Here is a 17,680-nt window from a genome sequence, read left to right as displayed (position 1 = left end):
AGAGCTCCACGTCTCCAGAGGAACATCTGGCTCCAGACCAGAAACCAGAGGACACAAACCGTGGTTCTTGTTGACATTTTACTTCCTGGATCTAGAGATCTCAAGTTATTGATATCATTGTTTTGGTTTCCTGAAGGAAGTTGTGGGCGGGGCTTTATTCCTCCACTTCCTCTTCCTCGCTCGGCTCCTCCGGTGACGATGCCCCGCCCCCAGCCCCCCCACCCCCCCGTCCTTTAAAGCTCCGGGTCAGAAAGGGGCGTGTCCAACCGCCAAGAGGCCGACCATTGAAGCTAGCTTACTAAGAATTGCCTTTTTAATAGCTCTTGACGCTACGACTTATTATGCAAGATGACGAGAGAGAAGCACCAGTTTTTTGTGGAGGAGCTTTTCAGTTTAATGTGCAATAAAATATTTATAAAAAGGTAAAGGAGACGTGCAGAAAGAAATAAGCAACTGTTCAGCTAATTATGAAACGAATAACACAGATTGTAATGTTTCATTTTGGTAAATCTGAATTTAAATTGTCTAAATTTCATTTAAATAATACAAGATAAATACTAATATACTAATAATATTCTGAATCATAACTTTTCACACCGCTTTTAAAACAAAAGGTTTTAATGGAGTCAGAAGACAGTCCGTCTCAGGTGAAGAGAATAATAAAGTTTTTAAATACGTCCGTTCTGAACGACCTGATTATATGAATATGGAGACGACGACTTCGACTCGCCGATGCAAAAGCACTTCGAACTTAAACGGCTTCTCCGTTCAATATGATTTAAATTCAATAAGCTCCCCGGAAAATTCTCAAGTGTAAACACTTCGCTCAGGAAAAGACAAAAAACGGAGAAAATAAACCGGCCAATCAGAGCGGAGCGCGCGTGTGTGTGTGTGTGTGTGTAATGTCACCGACTCCGGCCCTTTTAAATGTGAAGCTCCACCCGTCTTATCTGCCCCCTGCAGGCGCTCCAAGCACCCCCCCCCCCCCCCCCCCCGTCCTTCACGGCCCTCTTAAATAGAAAAGTAGAAAAAAGAGCTTTCACAAAATACTCAAGAAGAAGAAGAAGAAGAAGAAGAAGAAGAAGAAGAAGAAGAAGAAGCACATAGCCGTTCACGTGTTGCCCCAGAGTCTCTGCACGTGGGGCAGTTTGAGGAACATGAATAATTCACGAGTTCACCTCATTAAACATGCAGCAGGCGGTTTATTTAGGGCGTCCCACCTCCTGCCTCCCGGTGGACCTCCACCTTTCACTCCGACACCTCCCAGGATTCATATTCATGAATATCAACTCACATTCTGTTGCGCCTCATTTCCCCCTTTTTTGCTTTTTAATAAAATGCCTCGTCCAGAGAGCCCGGTAGAAACAATCAAATGACATATTTAATTAGTCCACATTGACATTGAGACGATGCCCTCAAACACTTTATAATAACCATCATTAACACATGGTACATTGATTTTTAATAGTTATTCTACGGATAACAATGTAATTACTTAAGGATTACCAATGACTAGTCACGCTATAATTATAGATAATAATTATAGTAAGCAACTCGTTCATTTTTATTCCATGTCGGTCACTTTTAAGTCACTTTATTTGTATTTATTATTTTTCTGTTGTGGGTCAACGATGCCGTAAACACACGATGACTGATCCCAGATCAGCAGAGAGCGGTGCAATCGGTCTCTAAAGGTCACCAAAGGTCACTAAGGACAGATAGAAGGACAGATGGAAGGACAGATGGAAGGACAGATGGAAGGAAGGATAGAAGGACAGATGGAAGGAAAGATAGAAGGACAGATAGAAGGAAGGATAGAAGGACAGATGGAAGGACAGATAGAAGGACAGATGGAAGGACAGATAGAAGGAAGGATAGAAGGACAGATAGAAGGACAGATGGAAGGACAGATGGAAGGACAGATAGAAGGACAGATGGAAGGAAGGATAGAAGGACAGATGGAAGGAAAGATGGAAGGACAGATAGAAGGACAGATGGAAGGAAAGATAGAAGGACAGATGGAAGGACAGATAGAAGGACAGATGGAAGGAAAGATAGAAGGACAGATAGAAGGAAGGATAGAAGGACAGATGGAAGGACAGATGGAAGGAAAGATGGAAGGAAGGATAGAAGGACAGATGGAAGGACAGATAGAAGGACAGATGGAAGGAAAGATAGAAGGACAGATAGAAGGAAGGATAGAAGGACAGATGGAAGGACAGATAGAAGGAAAGATGGAAGGACAGATAGAAGGACAGATGGAAGGAAGGATAGAAGGACAGATAGAAGGACAGATGGAAGGACAGATAGAAGGACAGATGGAAGGACAGATGGAAGGACAGATAGAAGGACAGATGGAAGGAAGGATAGAAGGACAGATGGAAGGAAAGATAGAAGGACAGATAGAAGGAAGGATAGAAGGACAGATAGAAGGACAGATGGAAGGACAGATGGAAGGAAAGATAGAAGGACAGATAGAAGGAAGGATAGAAGGACAGATGGAAGGACAGATGGAAGGAAAGATGGAAGGACAGATGGAAGGACAGATGGAAGGACAGATAGAAGGACAGATGGAAGGACAGATGGAAGGAAAGATAGAAGGACAGATAGAAGGAAGGATAGAAGGACAGATGGAAGGACAGATGGAAGGAAAGATGGAAGGAAAGATGGAAGGACAGATGGAAGGACAGATAGAAGGACAGATGGAAGGACAGATGGAAGGAAAGATAGAAGGACAGATAGAAGGAAGGATAGAAGGACAGATGGAAGGAAAGAATAAAGGACAGATGGAAGGACAGATGGAAGGAAAGATGGAAGGACAGATAGAAGGAAGGATAGAAGGACAGATGGAAGGACAGATGGAAGGAAAGAATAAAGGACAGATGGAAGGACAGATGGAAGGAAAGATGGAAGGACAGATAGAAGGAAGGATAGAAGGACAGATGGAAGGAAAGATGGAAGGAAGGATAGAAGGACAGATGGAAGGACAGATGGAAGGAAAGATGGAAGGACAGATAGAAGGAAGGATAGAAGGACAGATGGAAGGACAGATGGAAGGAAAGATGGAAGGAAGGATAGAAGGACAGATGGAAGGACAGATAGAAGGACAGATGGAAGGACAGATGGAAGGAAAGATGGAAGGACAGATGGAAGGACAGATGGAAGGACAGATAGAAGGACAGATGGAAGGAAAGATAGAAGGACAGATAGAAGGAAGGATAGAAGGACAGATGGATGGACAGATGGAAGGAAAGATAGAAGGAAAGATGGAAGGACAGATGGAAGGACAGATGGAAGGACAGATAGTAGGACAGATGGAAGGACAGATGGAAGGAAAGATAGAAGGACAGATAGAAGGAAGGATAGAAGGACAGATGGAAGGACAGATGGAAGGAAAGATGGAAGGACAGATATAAGGAAGGATAGAAGGACAGATGGAAGGACAGATGGAAGGAAAGATGGAAGGAAGGATAGAAGGACAGATAGAAGGAAAGATGGAAGGACAGATAGAAGGACAGATGGAAGGACAGATGGAAGGAAAGATAGAAGGACAGATAGAAGGAAGGATAGAAGGACAGATGGAAGGACAGATGGAAGGAAAGATGGAAGGAAAGATAGAAGGATAGATAGAAGGAAAGATGGAAGGAAAGATGGAAGGAAAGATGGAAGGACAGATGGAAGGAAAGATAGAAGGAAAGATAGAAGGAAAGATGGAAGGAAAGATAGAAGGAAAGATAGAAGGAAAGATGGAAGGAAAGATAGAAGGACAGATGGAAGGACAGATAGAAGGAAAGATGGAAGGAAAGATGGAAGGACAGATGGAAGGACAGATGGAAGGACAGATAGAAGGAAAGATAGAAGGACAGATGGAAGGACTGATGGAAGGAAAGATGGAAGGAAAGATGGAAGGACAGATGGAAGGACAGATAGAAGGAAAGATGGAAGGAAAGATGGAAGGAAAGATAGAAGGACAGATGGAAGGACAGATGGAAGGACTGATAGAAGGAAGGATAGAAGGACAGATGGAAGGACAGATGGAAGGATAGATGGAAGGACAGATAGAAGGACAGATAGAAGGACAGATAGAAGGACAGATGTAAGGAAAGATAGAAGGACAGATAGAAGGACAGATAGAAGGACAGATAGAAGGACAGATGGAAGGAAAGATGGAAGGACAGATAGAAGGACGGATAGAAGGAAGGATAGAAGGACAGATGGAAGGACAGATAGAAGGAAAGATGGAAGGACAGATAGAAGGACAGATAGAAGGACAGATAGAAGGAAAGATAGAAGGACAGATAGAAGGACAGATAGAAGGAAGGATAGAAGGAAGGATAGAAGGACAGATAGAAGGACAGATGTAAGGAAAGATAGAAGGACAGATAGAAGGACAGATAGAAGGACAGATAGAAGGACAGATGGAAGGAAAGATGGAAGGAAAGATGGAAGGACAGATGGAAGGACAGATGGAAGGACAGATGGAAGGAAAGATGGAAGGACAGATGGAAGGACAGATGGAAGGAAAGATAGAAGGAAAGATGGAAGGAAGGATAGAAGGACAGATGGAAGGAAAGATAGAAGGACAGATAGAAGGAAAGATGGAAGGACAGATGGAAGGACAGATAGAAGGAAGGATAGAAGGACAGATAGAAGGACAGATGGAAGGACAGATGGAAGGACAGATAGAAGGAAGGATAGAAGGACAGATGGAAGGACAGATGGAAGGAAAGATAGAAGGACAGATAGAAGGAAGGATAGAAGGACAGATGGAAGGACAGATGGAAGGAAAGATGGAAGGAAAGATGGAAGGACAGATGGAAGGACAGATAGAAGGACAGATGGAAGGACAGATGGAAGGAAAGATAGAAGGACAGATAGAAGGAAGGATAGAAGGACAGATGGAAGGAAAGAATAAAGGACAGATGGAAGGACAGATGGAAGGAAAGATGGAAGGACAGATAGAAGGAAGGATAGAAGGACAGATGGAAGGACAGATGGAAGGAAAGAATAAAGGACAGATGGAAGGACAGATGGAAGGAAAGATGGAAGGACAGATAGAAGGAAGGATAGAAGGACAGATGGAAGGACAGATGGAAGGAAAGATGGAAGGAAGGATAGAAGGACAGATGGAAGGACAGATGGAAGGAAAGATGGAAGGACAGATAGAAGGAAGGATAGAAGGACAGATGGAAGGACAGATGGAAGGAAAGATGGAAGGAAGGATAGAAGGACAGATGGAAGGACAGATAGAAGGACAGATGGAAGGACAGATGGAAGGAAAGATGGAAGGACAGATGGAAGGACAGATGGAAGGACAGATAGAAGGACAGATGGAAGGAAAGATAGAAGGACAGATAGAAGGAAGGATAGAAGGACAGATGGATGGACAGATGGAAGGAAAGATAGAAGGAAAGATGGAAGGACAGATGGAAGGACAGATAGTAGGACAGATGGAAGGACAGATGGAAGGAAAGATAGAAGGACAGATAGAAGGAAGGATAGAAGGACAGATGGAAGGACAGATGGAAGGAAAGATGGAAGGACAGATATAAGGAAGGATAGAAGGACAGATGGAAGGACAGATGGAAGGAAAGATGGAAGGAAGGATAGAAGGACAGATAGAAGGAAAGATGGAAGGACAGATAGAAGGACAGATGGAAGGACAGATGGAAGGAAAGATAGAAGGACAGATAGAAGGAAGGATAGAAGGACAGATGGAAGGACAGATGGAAGGAAAGATGGAAGGAAAGATAGAAGGATAGATAGAAGGAAAGATGGAAGGAAAGATGGAAGGAAAGATGGAAGGACAGATGGAAGGAAAGATAGAAGGAAAGATAGAAGGAAAGATGGAAGGAAAGATAGAAGGAAAGATAGAAGGAAAGATGGAAGGAAAGATAGAAGGACAGATGGAAGGACAGATAGAAGGAAAGATGGAAGGAAAGATGGAAGGACAGATGGAAGGACAGATGGAAGGACAGATAGAAGGAAAGATAGAAGGACAGATGGAAGGACTGATGGAAGGAAAGATGGAAGGAAAGATGGAAGGACAGATGGAAGGACAGATAGAAGGAAAGATGGAAGGAAAGATGGAAGGAAAGATAGAAGGACAGATGGAAGGACAGATGGAAGGACTGATAGAAGGAAGGATAGAAGGACAGATGGAAGGACAGATGGAAGGATAGATGGAAGGACAGATAGAAGGACAGATAGAAGGACAGATAGAAGGACAGATGTAAGGAAAGATAGAAGGACAGATAGAAGGACAGATAGAAGGACAGATGGAAGGAAAGATGGAAGGACAGATAGAAGGACGGATAGAAGGAAGGATAGAAGGACAGATGGAAGGACAGATAGAAGGAAAGATGGAAGGACAGATAGAAGGACAGATAGAAGGACAGATAGAAGGAAAGATAGAAGGACAGATAGAAGGACAGATAGAAGGAAGGATAGAAGGAAGGATAGAAGGACAGATAGAAGGACAGATGTAAGGAAAGATAGAAGGACAGATAGAAGGACAGATAGAAGGACAGATAGAAGGACAGATAGAAGGACAGATGGAAGGAAAGATGGAAGGAAAGATGGAAGGACAGATGGAAGGACAGATGGAAGGACAGATGGAAGGAAAGATGGAAGGACAGATGGAAGGACAGATGGAAGGAAAGATAGAAGGAAAGATGGAAGGACAGATGGAAGGACAGATGGAAGGAAAGATGGAAGGAAAGATGGAAGGAAGGATAGAAGGAAAGATAGAAGGACAGATAGAAGGAAGGCTAGAAGGAAGGATAGAAGGAAGGATAGAAGGACAGATGGAAGGAAAGATAGAAGGAAAGATAGGACAGATGGAAGGAAAGATGGAAGGACAGATAGAAGGAAAGATGGAAGGAAAGATAGAAGGACAGATGGAAGGAAAGATAGAAGGACAGATGGAAGGACAGATGGAAGGAAAGATAGAAGGACAGATAGAAGGAAATATGGAAGGAAAGATAGAAGGAAAGATGGAAGGACAGATGGAAGGAAAGATGGAAGGAAAGATGGAAGGAAAGATAGAAGGACAGATGGAAGGACAGATGGAAGGACAGATAGAAGGAAAGATAGAAGGAAAGATGGAAGGACTGATGGAAGGAAAGATGGAAGGAAAGATGGAAGGACAGATGGAAGGAAAGATGGACGGAAAGATAGGACAGATGGAAGGACAGATGGAAGGTCTGATAGAAGGAAGGATAGAAGGACAGATGGAAGGACAGATGGAAGGAAAGATGGAAGGACAGATAGAAGGACAGATAGAAGGACGGATAGAAGGAAGGATAGAAGGACAGATGGAAGGACAGATGGAAGGAAAGATGGAAGGACAGATAGAAGGACAGATAGAAGGACAGATAGAAGGACAGATGGAAGGAAAGATGGAAGGAAAGATGGAAGGACAGATAGAAGGACGGATAGAAGGAAGGATAGAAGGACAGATGGAAGGACAGATGGAAGGAAAGATGGAAGGACAGATAGAAGGACAGATAGAAGGAAGGATAGAAGGACAGATAGAAGGAAAGATAGAAGGACAGATAGAAGGACAGATGTAAGGAAAGATAGAAGGACAGATAGAAGGACAGATAGAAGGAAGGATAGAAGGAAGGATAGAAGGACAGATAGAAGGACAGATGTAAGGAAAGATAGAAGGACAGATAGAAGGACAGATAGAAGGACAGATGGAAGGAAAGATGGAAGGAAAGATGGAAGGAAAGATGGAAGGAAAGATGGAAGGACAGATGGAAGGACAGATGGAAGGAAAGATAGAAGGAAAGATGGAAGGACAGATGGAAGGAAAGATGGAAGGAAAGATGGAAGGACAGATGGAAGGATGGATAGAAGGAAAGATAGAAGGACAGATAGAAGGAAGGCTAGAAGGAAGGATAGAAGGAAGGATAGAAGGACAGATGGAAGGACAGATAGAAGGAAGGATAGAAGGACAGATGGAAGTACAGATGGAAGGAAAGATGGAAGGACAGATGGAAGGACAGATGGAAGGACAGATAGAAGGACAGATGGAAGGACAGATGGAAGGAAAGATGGAAGGAAGGATAGAAGGACAGATAGAAGGAAAGATGGAAGGACAGATAGAAGGACAGATGGAAGGACAGATAGAAGGACAGATGGAAGGACAGATGGAAGGAAAGATAGAAGGAAAGATGGAAGGACAGATGGAAGGACAGATAGAAGGACAGATGGAAGGACAGATGGAAGGAAAGATAGAAGGACAGATAGAAGGAAGGATAGAATGACAGATGGAAGGACAGATGGAAGGAAAGAATAAAGGACAGATGGAAGGACAGATGGAAGGAAAGATGGAAGGACAGATAGAAGGAAGGATAGAAGGACAGATGGAAGGACAGATGGAAGGAAAGATGGAAGGAAGGATAGAAGGACAGATGGAAGGACAGATAGAAGGACAGATGGAAGGACAGATGGAAGGACAGATAGAAGGACAGATGGAAGGACAGATGGAAGGAAAGATAGAAGGACAGATAGAAGGAAGGATAGAAGGAAAGATGGAAGGACAGATGGAAGGAAAGATGGAAGGACAGATGGAAGGACAGATAGAAGGACAGATGGAAGGACAGATGGAAGGAAAGATAGAAGGACAGATGGAAGGACAGATGGAAGGAAAGATAGAAGGACAGATGGAAGGACAGATAGAAGGACAGATGGAAGGAAAGATAGAAGGACAGATAGAAGGAAAGATAGAAGGACAGATGGAAGGACAGATGGAAGGACAGATAGAAGGACAGATGGAAGGACAGATGGAAGGAAAGATAGAAGGACAGATAGAAGGAAGGATAGAAGGAAAGATGGAAGGACAGATGGAAGGAAAGATGGAAGGACAGATATAAGGAAGGATAGAAGGACAGATGGAAGGACAGATGGAAGGAAAGATGGAAGGAAGGATAGAAGGACAGATAGAAGGAAAGATGGAAGGACAGATAGAAGGACAGATGGAAGGACAGATGGAAGGAAAGATGGAAGGAAAGATAGAAGGAAGGATAGAAGGACAGATGGAAGGAAAGATGGAAGGATAGATGGAAGGACAGATAGAAGGACAGATAGAAGGACAGATAGAAGGACAGATGTAAGGAAAGATAGAAGGACAGATAGAAGGACAGATAGAAGGACAGATAGAAGGACAGATGGAAGGAAAGATGGAAGGAAAGATGGAAGGACAGATAGAAGGACGGATAGAAGGAAGGATAGAAGGACAGATGGAAGGACAGATGGAAGGAAAGATGGAAGGACAGATAGAAGGACAGATAGAAGGAAAGATAGAAGGACAGATAGAAGGACAGATAGAAGGAAGGATAGAAGGAAGGATAGAAGGACAGATAGAAGGACAGATGTAAGGAAAGATAGAAGGACAGATAGAAGGACAGATAGAAGGACAGATAGAAGGACAGATAGAATGACAGATGGAAGGAAAGATGGAAGGACAGATGGAAGGAAGGATAGAAGGACAGATAGAAGGACAGATGGAAGGACAGATGGAAGGACAGATGGAAGGAAAGATAGAAGGAAAGATGGAAGGACAGATGGAAGGACAGATGGAAGGAAAGATGGAAGGAAAGATGGAAGGACAGATGGAAGGAAGGATAGAAGGACAGATAGAAGGAAGGATAGAAGGAAGGATAGAAGGACAGATGGAAGGAAAGATAGAAGGAAAGATAGAAGGACAGATAGAAGGACAGATGGAAGGACAGATAGAAGGAAAGATGGAAGGAAAGATAGAAGGACAGATAGAAGGACAGATGGAAGGAAAGATGGAAGGACAGATAGAAGGAAAGATGGAAGGAAAGATAGAAGGACAGATAGAAGGACAGATGGAAGGAAAGATGGAAGGACAGATAGAAGGAAAGATGGAAGGAAAGATAGAAGGACAGATGGAAGGAAAGATGGAAGGAAAGATAGAAGGACAGATGGAAGGACAGATGGAAGGAAAGATAGAAGGACAGATGGAAGGACAGATAGAAGGACAGATGGAAGGAAAGATGGAAGGAAAGATAGAAGGAAAGATAGAAGGAAATATGGAAGGACAGATAGAAGGAAAGATGGAAGGAAGGATGGAAGGAAAGATGGAAGGAAAGATAGAAGGACAGATAGAAGGAAGGATAGAAGGACAGATGGAAGGACAGATAGAAGGAAAGATGGAAGGAAAGATGGAAGGAAAGATAGAAGGAAAGATGGAAGGACAGATGGAAGGAAAGATAGAAGGAAAGATGGAAGGACAGATAGAAGGAAAGATGGAAGGAAAGATGGAAGGACAGATAGAAGGAAAGATGGAAGGAAAGATGGAAGGAAAGATGGAAGGACAGATAGAAGGAAAGATGGAAGGAAAGATGGAAGGAAAGATAGAAGGAAGGATAGAAGGAAGGATAGAAGGAAGGATAGAAGGAACCTCGTCACTCACATGTGAGATTGAACAAAAACTTGAAATACATGTTTGTAATTATTTATTTTTGTCTTTTTTTCTTTCCCTCTCACGGTTTCTTTGCTCTTAAAATCTCTGCTTGCTTCTTTTTTTTGTTCTTTTTTTTTTTGGAGGGGGGCAGTGCTGAGACAACATACATACTCACATAAACATATATATATATATATACACATATATATTTATATCATTTATTGCTCTTCCAGTAGAAACGCTTTCTGGCCGATCTTCAGTTTCGCTGCTTTTTTTCCGTCACATGATTTTGTGTCCGTGAGCAGAATATTTCTCTCTCTCTCTCTCTCTCTCTCTCTCTCTTTCTCTCTCTTTCTTTCCTCCCTCCATTCTTTCTGCCTCTCAGGTCTCAGCCGGACTCAAAACGAGAGGAGCGAGTTCTCGGACCGTTCCGCTCTCTGGACTCGATTCCTATTTCAGAGCCTCGAAAGTCGTGAGATTCGATCTCGTCTGAATGAATCGACTCGATGAGCTCCGAGAGGACGATAGAGAGAATAATAATACGACGAAACATCGAGTCTCGGAGGTTATCGCACGACGTCTGTGTCCCAATTACTCGCCGAGCCGATTGTGCGTCCGCGACGACGCTCGAAGGAGAAAGTCGGTTTCCAAAGGTCAAAACTGCTGAACTTCCGTGAAGTTCGGCGACTTCCAGGCGACGGATTGAAATAAGAACAAAGTCAAAATCTTTGTGACAAATGCTAAAAAAACAAAAACAAGACACTATCGCCGGATCCTACATTTCCCACAATGCACCTTGACGCCGTATTAAAGTCAGCAGCGTCCGACAGAAACGACAGATATAAACTTCTCTCTCTTTTTCTTTTTCCTTCACGTGAACAAACAACACAACCTTTTTTCGCCCGTTTCGCCTCCGGTTGCGAACGCGTTCGATTCCCCGACGTCGTGCACCGGGAATCGCTTCCGACCGCCAAGTAATCGACCCGGATGTTTTTAAATCGGCGTGTTGACGGATTCACTTTGATCCAATGAGGCAAACTGATCTTCATGTGTTGGAGTTTTCCATTTAAAGGGCCGGCGCGCAGCATTGACGTGGATCTGTAGCGCAAAAAAAATAAATAGAATAGAAATGTTATTAAGTATGTTTGAAACCAAGAATCAATATGTTTTCATTACATTAGAATGAGTTGTGACTACGGTGGCCCAGAACGGACAAACCAAATTTAAGTTTAAATCGGTTGTAATCTGCGATCTCACCACTAGATGGAGACAAATCCGGCACACTGTCCCTTTAAAAAGACAAGATTGGGGAGAAGGAGCTCAGGAAGCTCTCGACAAACACAAAAAAGAATGAAATCTTTGGAAGATCAATTCGCAGTTTGATTGACGACGATCTTACGTTTAGTTTATGATATAATCTGGTTTGAGGTGTGAAATTGGGACACAGACAGATTAATTTTGTTCCATTTAAACAACAAGCAGACGTTTCACCATAAAGTAAATACATTCATGTATATTAGTACACAGATAACGCAGTTAAAAGTATAACCGGAAACCACTTCACAGATATATTGTATGTATATTATAAATCCTTTTTTTTTTTTGTTTTAAAGAAAAATCGCTTTATTATCATGTAAAAAAGAAAAAAGCATCATCTATGTTTTATATAATCAAGTTTTTTTTTGTATTTTTATACTTAAAGAAGAGGATCCATAAGCATGTGACACATTTATTCTGTAAAATTATTATTTTTCTGCGTTTGAAGATTATTTTTTACTTTTTTTTTATTTTTCGTTCCCCCGCTAAAAAAAACCATCAAAAAAAAACAAACAAAAAAAACTCGATCACGCGTTGTTGCGGACGAAAATATGAGAAAAGTATTTACAACAAAAAAAAACAGAAAAAAGAAAGAAAAGCACATTTTCCTCTCTTATAACAGATTTAAACTCTATTGATGGTTTATGATGAATGTGTGAGTGTTAAAAAACATTTGTGGATGTGCAAAAATGTAGATAAACCCAAATGATATATTACAAGATTTTACGTGGACATTTTTTTAGACGGGGGGGGGGAATCTAACCCAAAATGGCATGCATACTGTATACATTCCTGTAAATCTGCACGCGGGGTCAACAGAGGTCAAATCTTCTTGTCAAACGTATACTTGTGAGTGTATGACTACAAATGTACAGCAGCATAGAGTTTTGTATTATGTTCAAAATGCGTCAGAATACACACAAAAAGATGATTATTATTCTTATTATTATTCTACGTATTGAGAGAGATCATATCGACTGCTCCTCTGAGAGTGATGCTTGCTGTGTGCGGTAAGTTGTTGTTTGTGAATTGTGAAGAAGAATGATAACCTTACTACCGAGTCAGTATAACTTACTAAAGAGACTAAACAAAAAAACACAGCGCGCAACTTTGTGTGAGAAAAATCAACCGATCCAAAAAAAAATAATGAAATAAACAAAAGGTTGCTGCTTTTGTAAGTTCCTGTTGTGTTTTTGTGACAATAAAGGTGACAATAAAGGTGATCCTCTTATACACGATGGGTGTGAGTCTGCATGATTCATTGAGTATTTTATTATTCTTTATTATTAGTTTGAGCCGTGGAAAAACTTTTGAACCGACAAAACCTGTTGATCTGCATTAAAAACCATTTTATCTTTGTCTTAAAGAATCACAACATATAATGATATGAATGAAATATTTAAATGGTATATTTCATTAAAAAGTCATAAAATGGGTGTTTTTTATGTCCTAAAAATATAAAAATCCACATTAACGTATGTCATGAAACTGATTCATAGATAATGATTAATGCAACACGATTATATAAATAATAAATAAATAAATAACCGTACATTCTTGGTGTCGTATGATTATTTCTCTGGTGCTTGTTAACTGTCAGGGGAAGTACGTGTTTTTTGAAAGTGGTCATGAAAATTCATATTATAGTTAAAAAGTCTTTAAAAATATAATAATTAACCTCTTTAACAAGCAGGAAAAAGTAAAAATTTGGTTCGAGAAATGTCGTGAAAAAAGTCGTAAAATGTTATGACAAATATTTTAAACGTAACATTTAAATGTAAAGCATCTAAGAACATGAATTTATATATTAAAACATATTTAACTGATGCGATACTTTGCTTTATGACTATATTACCGCTAATATCAGCTGACGTTAGCATGTTTAATACGTTATTTAAGACAATAGAGGTCTAAATGACCCACCAAACAGTAAAGAGACACTCAATTAATAATGGTATAAAATGCTTTATTTGTTGAAAATGCAGAAGCAGAGTTACTCATTCTTACACTTCAGTATTAAAATAATTTAATTATATTACAAATCTGAAGCCTAAATCTTGGAGAAACAGCGGTGATTGAGATTATTTAAAAAATGAAAACCGATTTTAAAAAAAATCACGTAAAGAAAAGCCTTCTACTCAAACTTTGTATTTAATGCTTCTGTTTTTTAACGTAAACGTCGTCGTCGTCGTCAGCTGCTCAGAGGGAAATGTCCGAGGACACGTGGAGCTGCTGCCCCGGAGGCCAGCGGGCGCTACGGCGGGCGCCGTCCGCACGCCGGTACGGTTGATTCCTCAGATCTGAGGGAGAAGAACAATAAAATATACTTAATTTAGTTCATTAATAGTATGTAAGGAGCTAAATATACTTAATTTAGTTCATTAATAGTATGTAAGGAGCTAAATATACTTAATTTAGTTAATTAATAGTATGTAAGGAGCTAAATATACTTAATTTAGTTTAATTAATAGTATGTAAGGAGCTAAATATACTTAATTTAGTTTAATTAATAGTATGTAATGAGCTAAATATACTTAATTTAGTTCAATAATAGTATGTAAGGAGCTAAATATACTTAATTTAGTTCATTAATAGTATGTAAGGAGCTAAATATACTTAATTTAGTTTAATTAATAGTATGTAATGAGCTAAATATACTTAATTTAGTTCATTAATAGTATGTAAGGAGCTAAATATACTTAATTTAGTTTAATTAATAGTATGTAAGGAGCTAAATATACTTAATTTAGTTTAATTAATAGTATGTAAGGAGCTAAATATACTTAATTTAGTTCAATAATAGTATGTAAGGAGCTAAATATACTTAATTTAGTTCAATAATAGTATGTAAGGAGCTAAATATACTTAATTTAGTTCATTAATAGTATGTAATGAGCAACATATACTTAATTTAGTTTAATTAATAGTATGTAAGGAGCTAAATATACTTAATTTAGTTCAATAATAGTACGTAATGAGAAACATATACTTAATTTAGTTAAAGTAAGAGTATGTAATGAGAAAAATATACTTAATTTTGGTCAATTAATAGCATTTAATGAGAAAAATATACTTAATTTTGGTCAATTAATAGCATTTAATGAGCTAAATATACTTAAATTAGTCAAATGTAAAGCTTTTAAGGAGAAACGAGATTCAGGGCTGATGCTTTTAAGAATGAAGTTCTAACATTACAAGAAAAACAAGTCGTCATTAAGAGATAAAGTTGTAATTTTGTGAGGAAAAAACATTTAACATATATATATATAATATATTTCAGATTAATACGACATTTAAGGAATATTAACGTCTGATATTCTGAGACAAACAAAATAACAAAAACATGCAGAAAGAGAAACAGAAGTTTACGAAATGTAAGAAGTTTAGGAAGTTTAAGAATTTTAGGAAGTTTAAGAAGTTGAGGAAGTTTAAGAAGTTGAGGAAGTTTAAGAATTTTAGGAAGTTTAAGAAGTTTAGGAAGTTTACGAAATGTAAGAAGTTTAAGAAGTTTAAGAATTTTAGGAAGTTTAAGAAGTTTAAGAAGTTTAGGAAGTTTAAGAAGTTTAAGATGTTTAGGAAGTTTAAGAAGTATAAGATGTTTAAGAAGTTTAAGATGTTTAAGAAGTTTAGGAAGTTTAAGAAGTTTAAGATGTTTAGGAAGTTTAAGATGTTTAAGAAGTTTAGGAAGAATTTACCTCGTCGATGAAAACCGAGTCGCAGAAGAGACGAGACGAACGTCTGGCAGAGCGAGCAGAGAAAGGAACCGACTTCAAGGCTGCAGGAGCCAAGAGAGAAGGAGGGGAGGAGGGAAGGAGGGAAGGAGGGAAGGAGGGGGGAGGGAAGGAGGGAAGGAGGGGGGAGGGAAGGAGAGAAGGAGAGGAGAGGAGGAGGGAAGGAGGGAAGGAGGGAAGGAGGGAAGGAGGGAAGGAGAGGAGGAGGGGAGGAGGGAAGGAGGGAAGGAGAGGAGAGGAGGAGGGAAGGAGGGAAGGAGGGGAGGAGGGAAGGAGGGGAGGAGGGGAGGAGGGAAGGAGGGAAGGAGAGGAGAGGAGGAGGGAAGGAGGGAAGGAGGGGAGGAGGGAAGGAGGGGAGGAGGGAAGGAGGGGGGAAGGGAAGGAGGGGAGGAGAGAAGGAGGGGAGGAGGGGAGGAGGGGGGAGGGAAGGAGAGAAGGAGAGGAGAGGAGGAGGGAAGGAGGGAAGGAGGGAAGGAGAGAAGGAGAGGAGGAGGGAAGGAGGGAAGGAGGGGAGGAGGGGAGGAGGGGAGGAGGGAAGGAGGGAAGGAGAGGAGAGGAGGAGGGAAGGAGGGAAGGAGGGGAGGAGGGAAGGAGGGGGGAGGGAAGGAGAGAAGGAGAGGAGAGGAGGAGGGAAGGAGGGAAGGAGGGAAGGAGAGAAGGAGAGGAGGAGGGGGGAGGGAAGGAGAGAAGGAGAGGAGGAGGGAAGGAGGGAAGGAGGGAAGGAGAGAAGGAGAGGAGGAGGGAAGGAGGGAAGGAGGGGAGGAGGGGAGGAGGGAAGGAGGGGAGGAGGGGAGGAGGGAAGGAGGGAAGGAGAGGAGAGGAGGAGGGAAGGAGGGAAGGAGGGGAGGAGGGAAGGAGGAGGGAAGGAGGGGAGGAGGGAAGGAGGGGGGAAGGGAAGGAGGGGAGGAGAGAAGGAGGGGAGGAGGGGAGGAGGGAAGGAGAGGAGAGGAGGAGGGAAGGAGGGAAGGAGGGGAGGAGGGAAGGAGGGGAGGAGGGGAGGAGGGAAGGAGGGGAGGAGGGAAGGAGGGGGGAAGGGAAGGAGGGGAGGAGAGAAGGAGGGGAGGAGGGGAGGAGAGAAGGAGAGGAGAGGAGGGGAGGAGGAGGGGAGGAGGGGAGGAGGGGAGGAGAGGAGGTGGGGAGGAGGGAAGGAGAGAAGGAGGGGAGGAGAGAAGGAGGGGAGGAGGGGAGGAGAGAAGGAGAGGAGAGGAGGAGGGGAGGAGGGGAGGAGGAGGGGAGGAGGGGAGGAGGGGAGGAGGGGAGGAGGGGAGGAGGTGGGGAGGAGGGAAGGAGAGAAGGAGGGGAGGAGGGGAGGAGGGAAGGAGAGGAGGAGGGGAGGAGAGAAGGAGGGGAGGAGAGGAGGAGGGAAGGAGAGAAGGAGGGAAGGAGGAGGGGAGGAGAGAAGGAGGGAAGGAGAGGAGGAGGGCAGGAGGGAAGGAGGGGAGGAGGGAAGGAGGGGAGGAGGGAAGGAGGGGGAAGAGAGGAGGGGAGGAGGGAAGGAGGGAGGAGGGAAGGAGGGGAGGAGAGAAGGAGGGAAGGAGGGAAGGAGGGAAGGAGGGGAGGAGGGAAGGAGGGGGAAGAGAGGAGGGGAGGAGGGAAGAGATAAGGAGGGAAGGAGGGAAGGGAAGTTGAGCAGGGAGAGGGTCAAACGAGGAAGGAGAGAAAGGAAGGAGAGGACAAATGAAAGAGACGTTACTCTTAAGAGAAAAACCAGAGTGAAGTTGTGAGTTTCAGAAAAGAGGAAACAGGAGTTTGATGGCTTGATTCAAAAGAGTGATTTTAGTGATCTCCTCATCTCACTCTCAGACGAAGAACTAATGAAGGTCATTTCCCCAAATAGAGAGCTTTCCCTTTAATCCAGAGGTGTAGCAACCTCCAGGGCCTCCAGGGGCCTCCAGGACCTCCAGGGGCCTCCAGGGCCTCCAGGACCTCCAGGGGCCTCCAGGACCTCCAGGGTCTCGTACCTGTGATGATGTCCTCGATGGCCCCGTCCTTGCCCTCCCTCACCAGGGGAGACACCTGCCTCCTCTTCAGCTCCGCTATCAGGTCCATCTGCGGCGGTTTGGACGTCACGCAGACCTGAAACGACCAAAACCGCTTAAAGGAGGACTTCATCGTTTGATGTCCGTCAAACAAACAGCTGAAGCTGCAATGACGAACTTTACGCTGTGTGGAGTCTGGCGCCCCCTGTGGACTA

General features: G+C 42.4%; 1 protein-coding gene across 1 annotated transcript in view; it reads right to left on the bottom strand.

Moving 5' to 3' along the window:
• Positions 1-13,820: 13,820 nt before the first annotated feature.
• The window catches only part of LOC117748774 (formin-like protein 1), a 31,116-nt gene continuing 27,256 nt past the window's right edge, over positions 13,821-17,680 (bottom strand). Inside the window, exons 25-26 of the mRNA XM_034558840.1 lie at positions 17,448-17,562; positions 13,821-14,055 (exon numbers count right to left, since the gene is read on the bottom strand). Coding sequence (XP_034414731.1) covers positions 13,955-14,055; positions 17,448-17,562 — 216 coding nt within the window. The 3' untranslated portion in view covers positions 13,821-13,954. The remainder of the gene's footprint in view (positions 14,056-17,447; positions 17,563-17,680) is intronic.

The sequence above is a fragment of the Cyclopterus lumpus genome, chromosome 19 (genome assembly GCF_009769545.1).
Source record: "Cyclopterus lumpus isolate fCycLum1 chromosome 19, fCycLum1.pri, whole genome shotgun sequence".
Classification (NCBI taxonomy): domain Eukaryota; kingdom Metazoa; phylum Chordata; class Actinopteri; order Perciformes; family Cyclopteridae; genus Cyclopterus; species Cyclopterus lumpus.
This window is presented reverse-complemented; position numbering and strand designations above follow the sequence as displayed.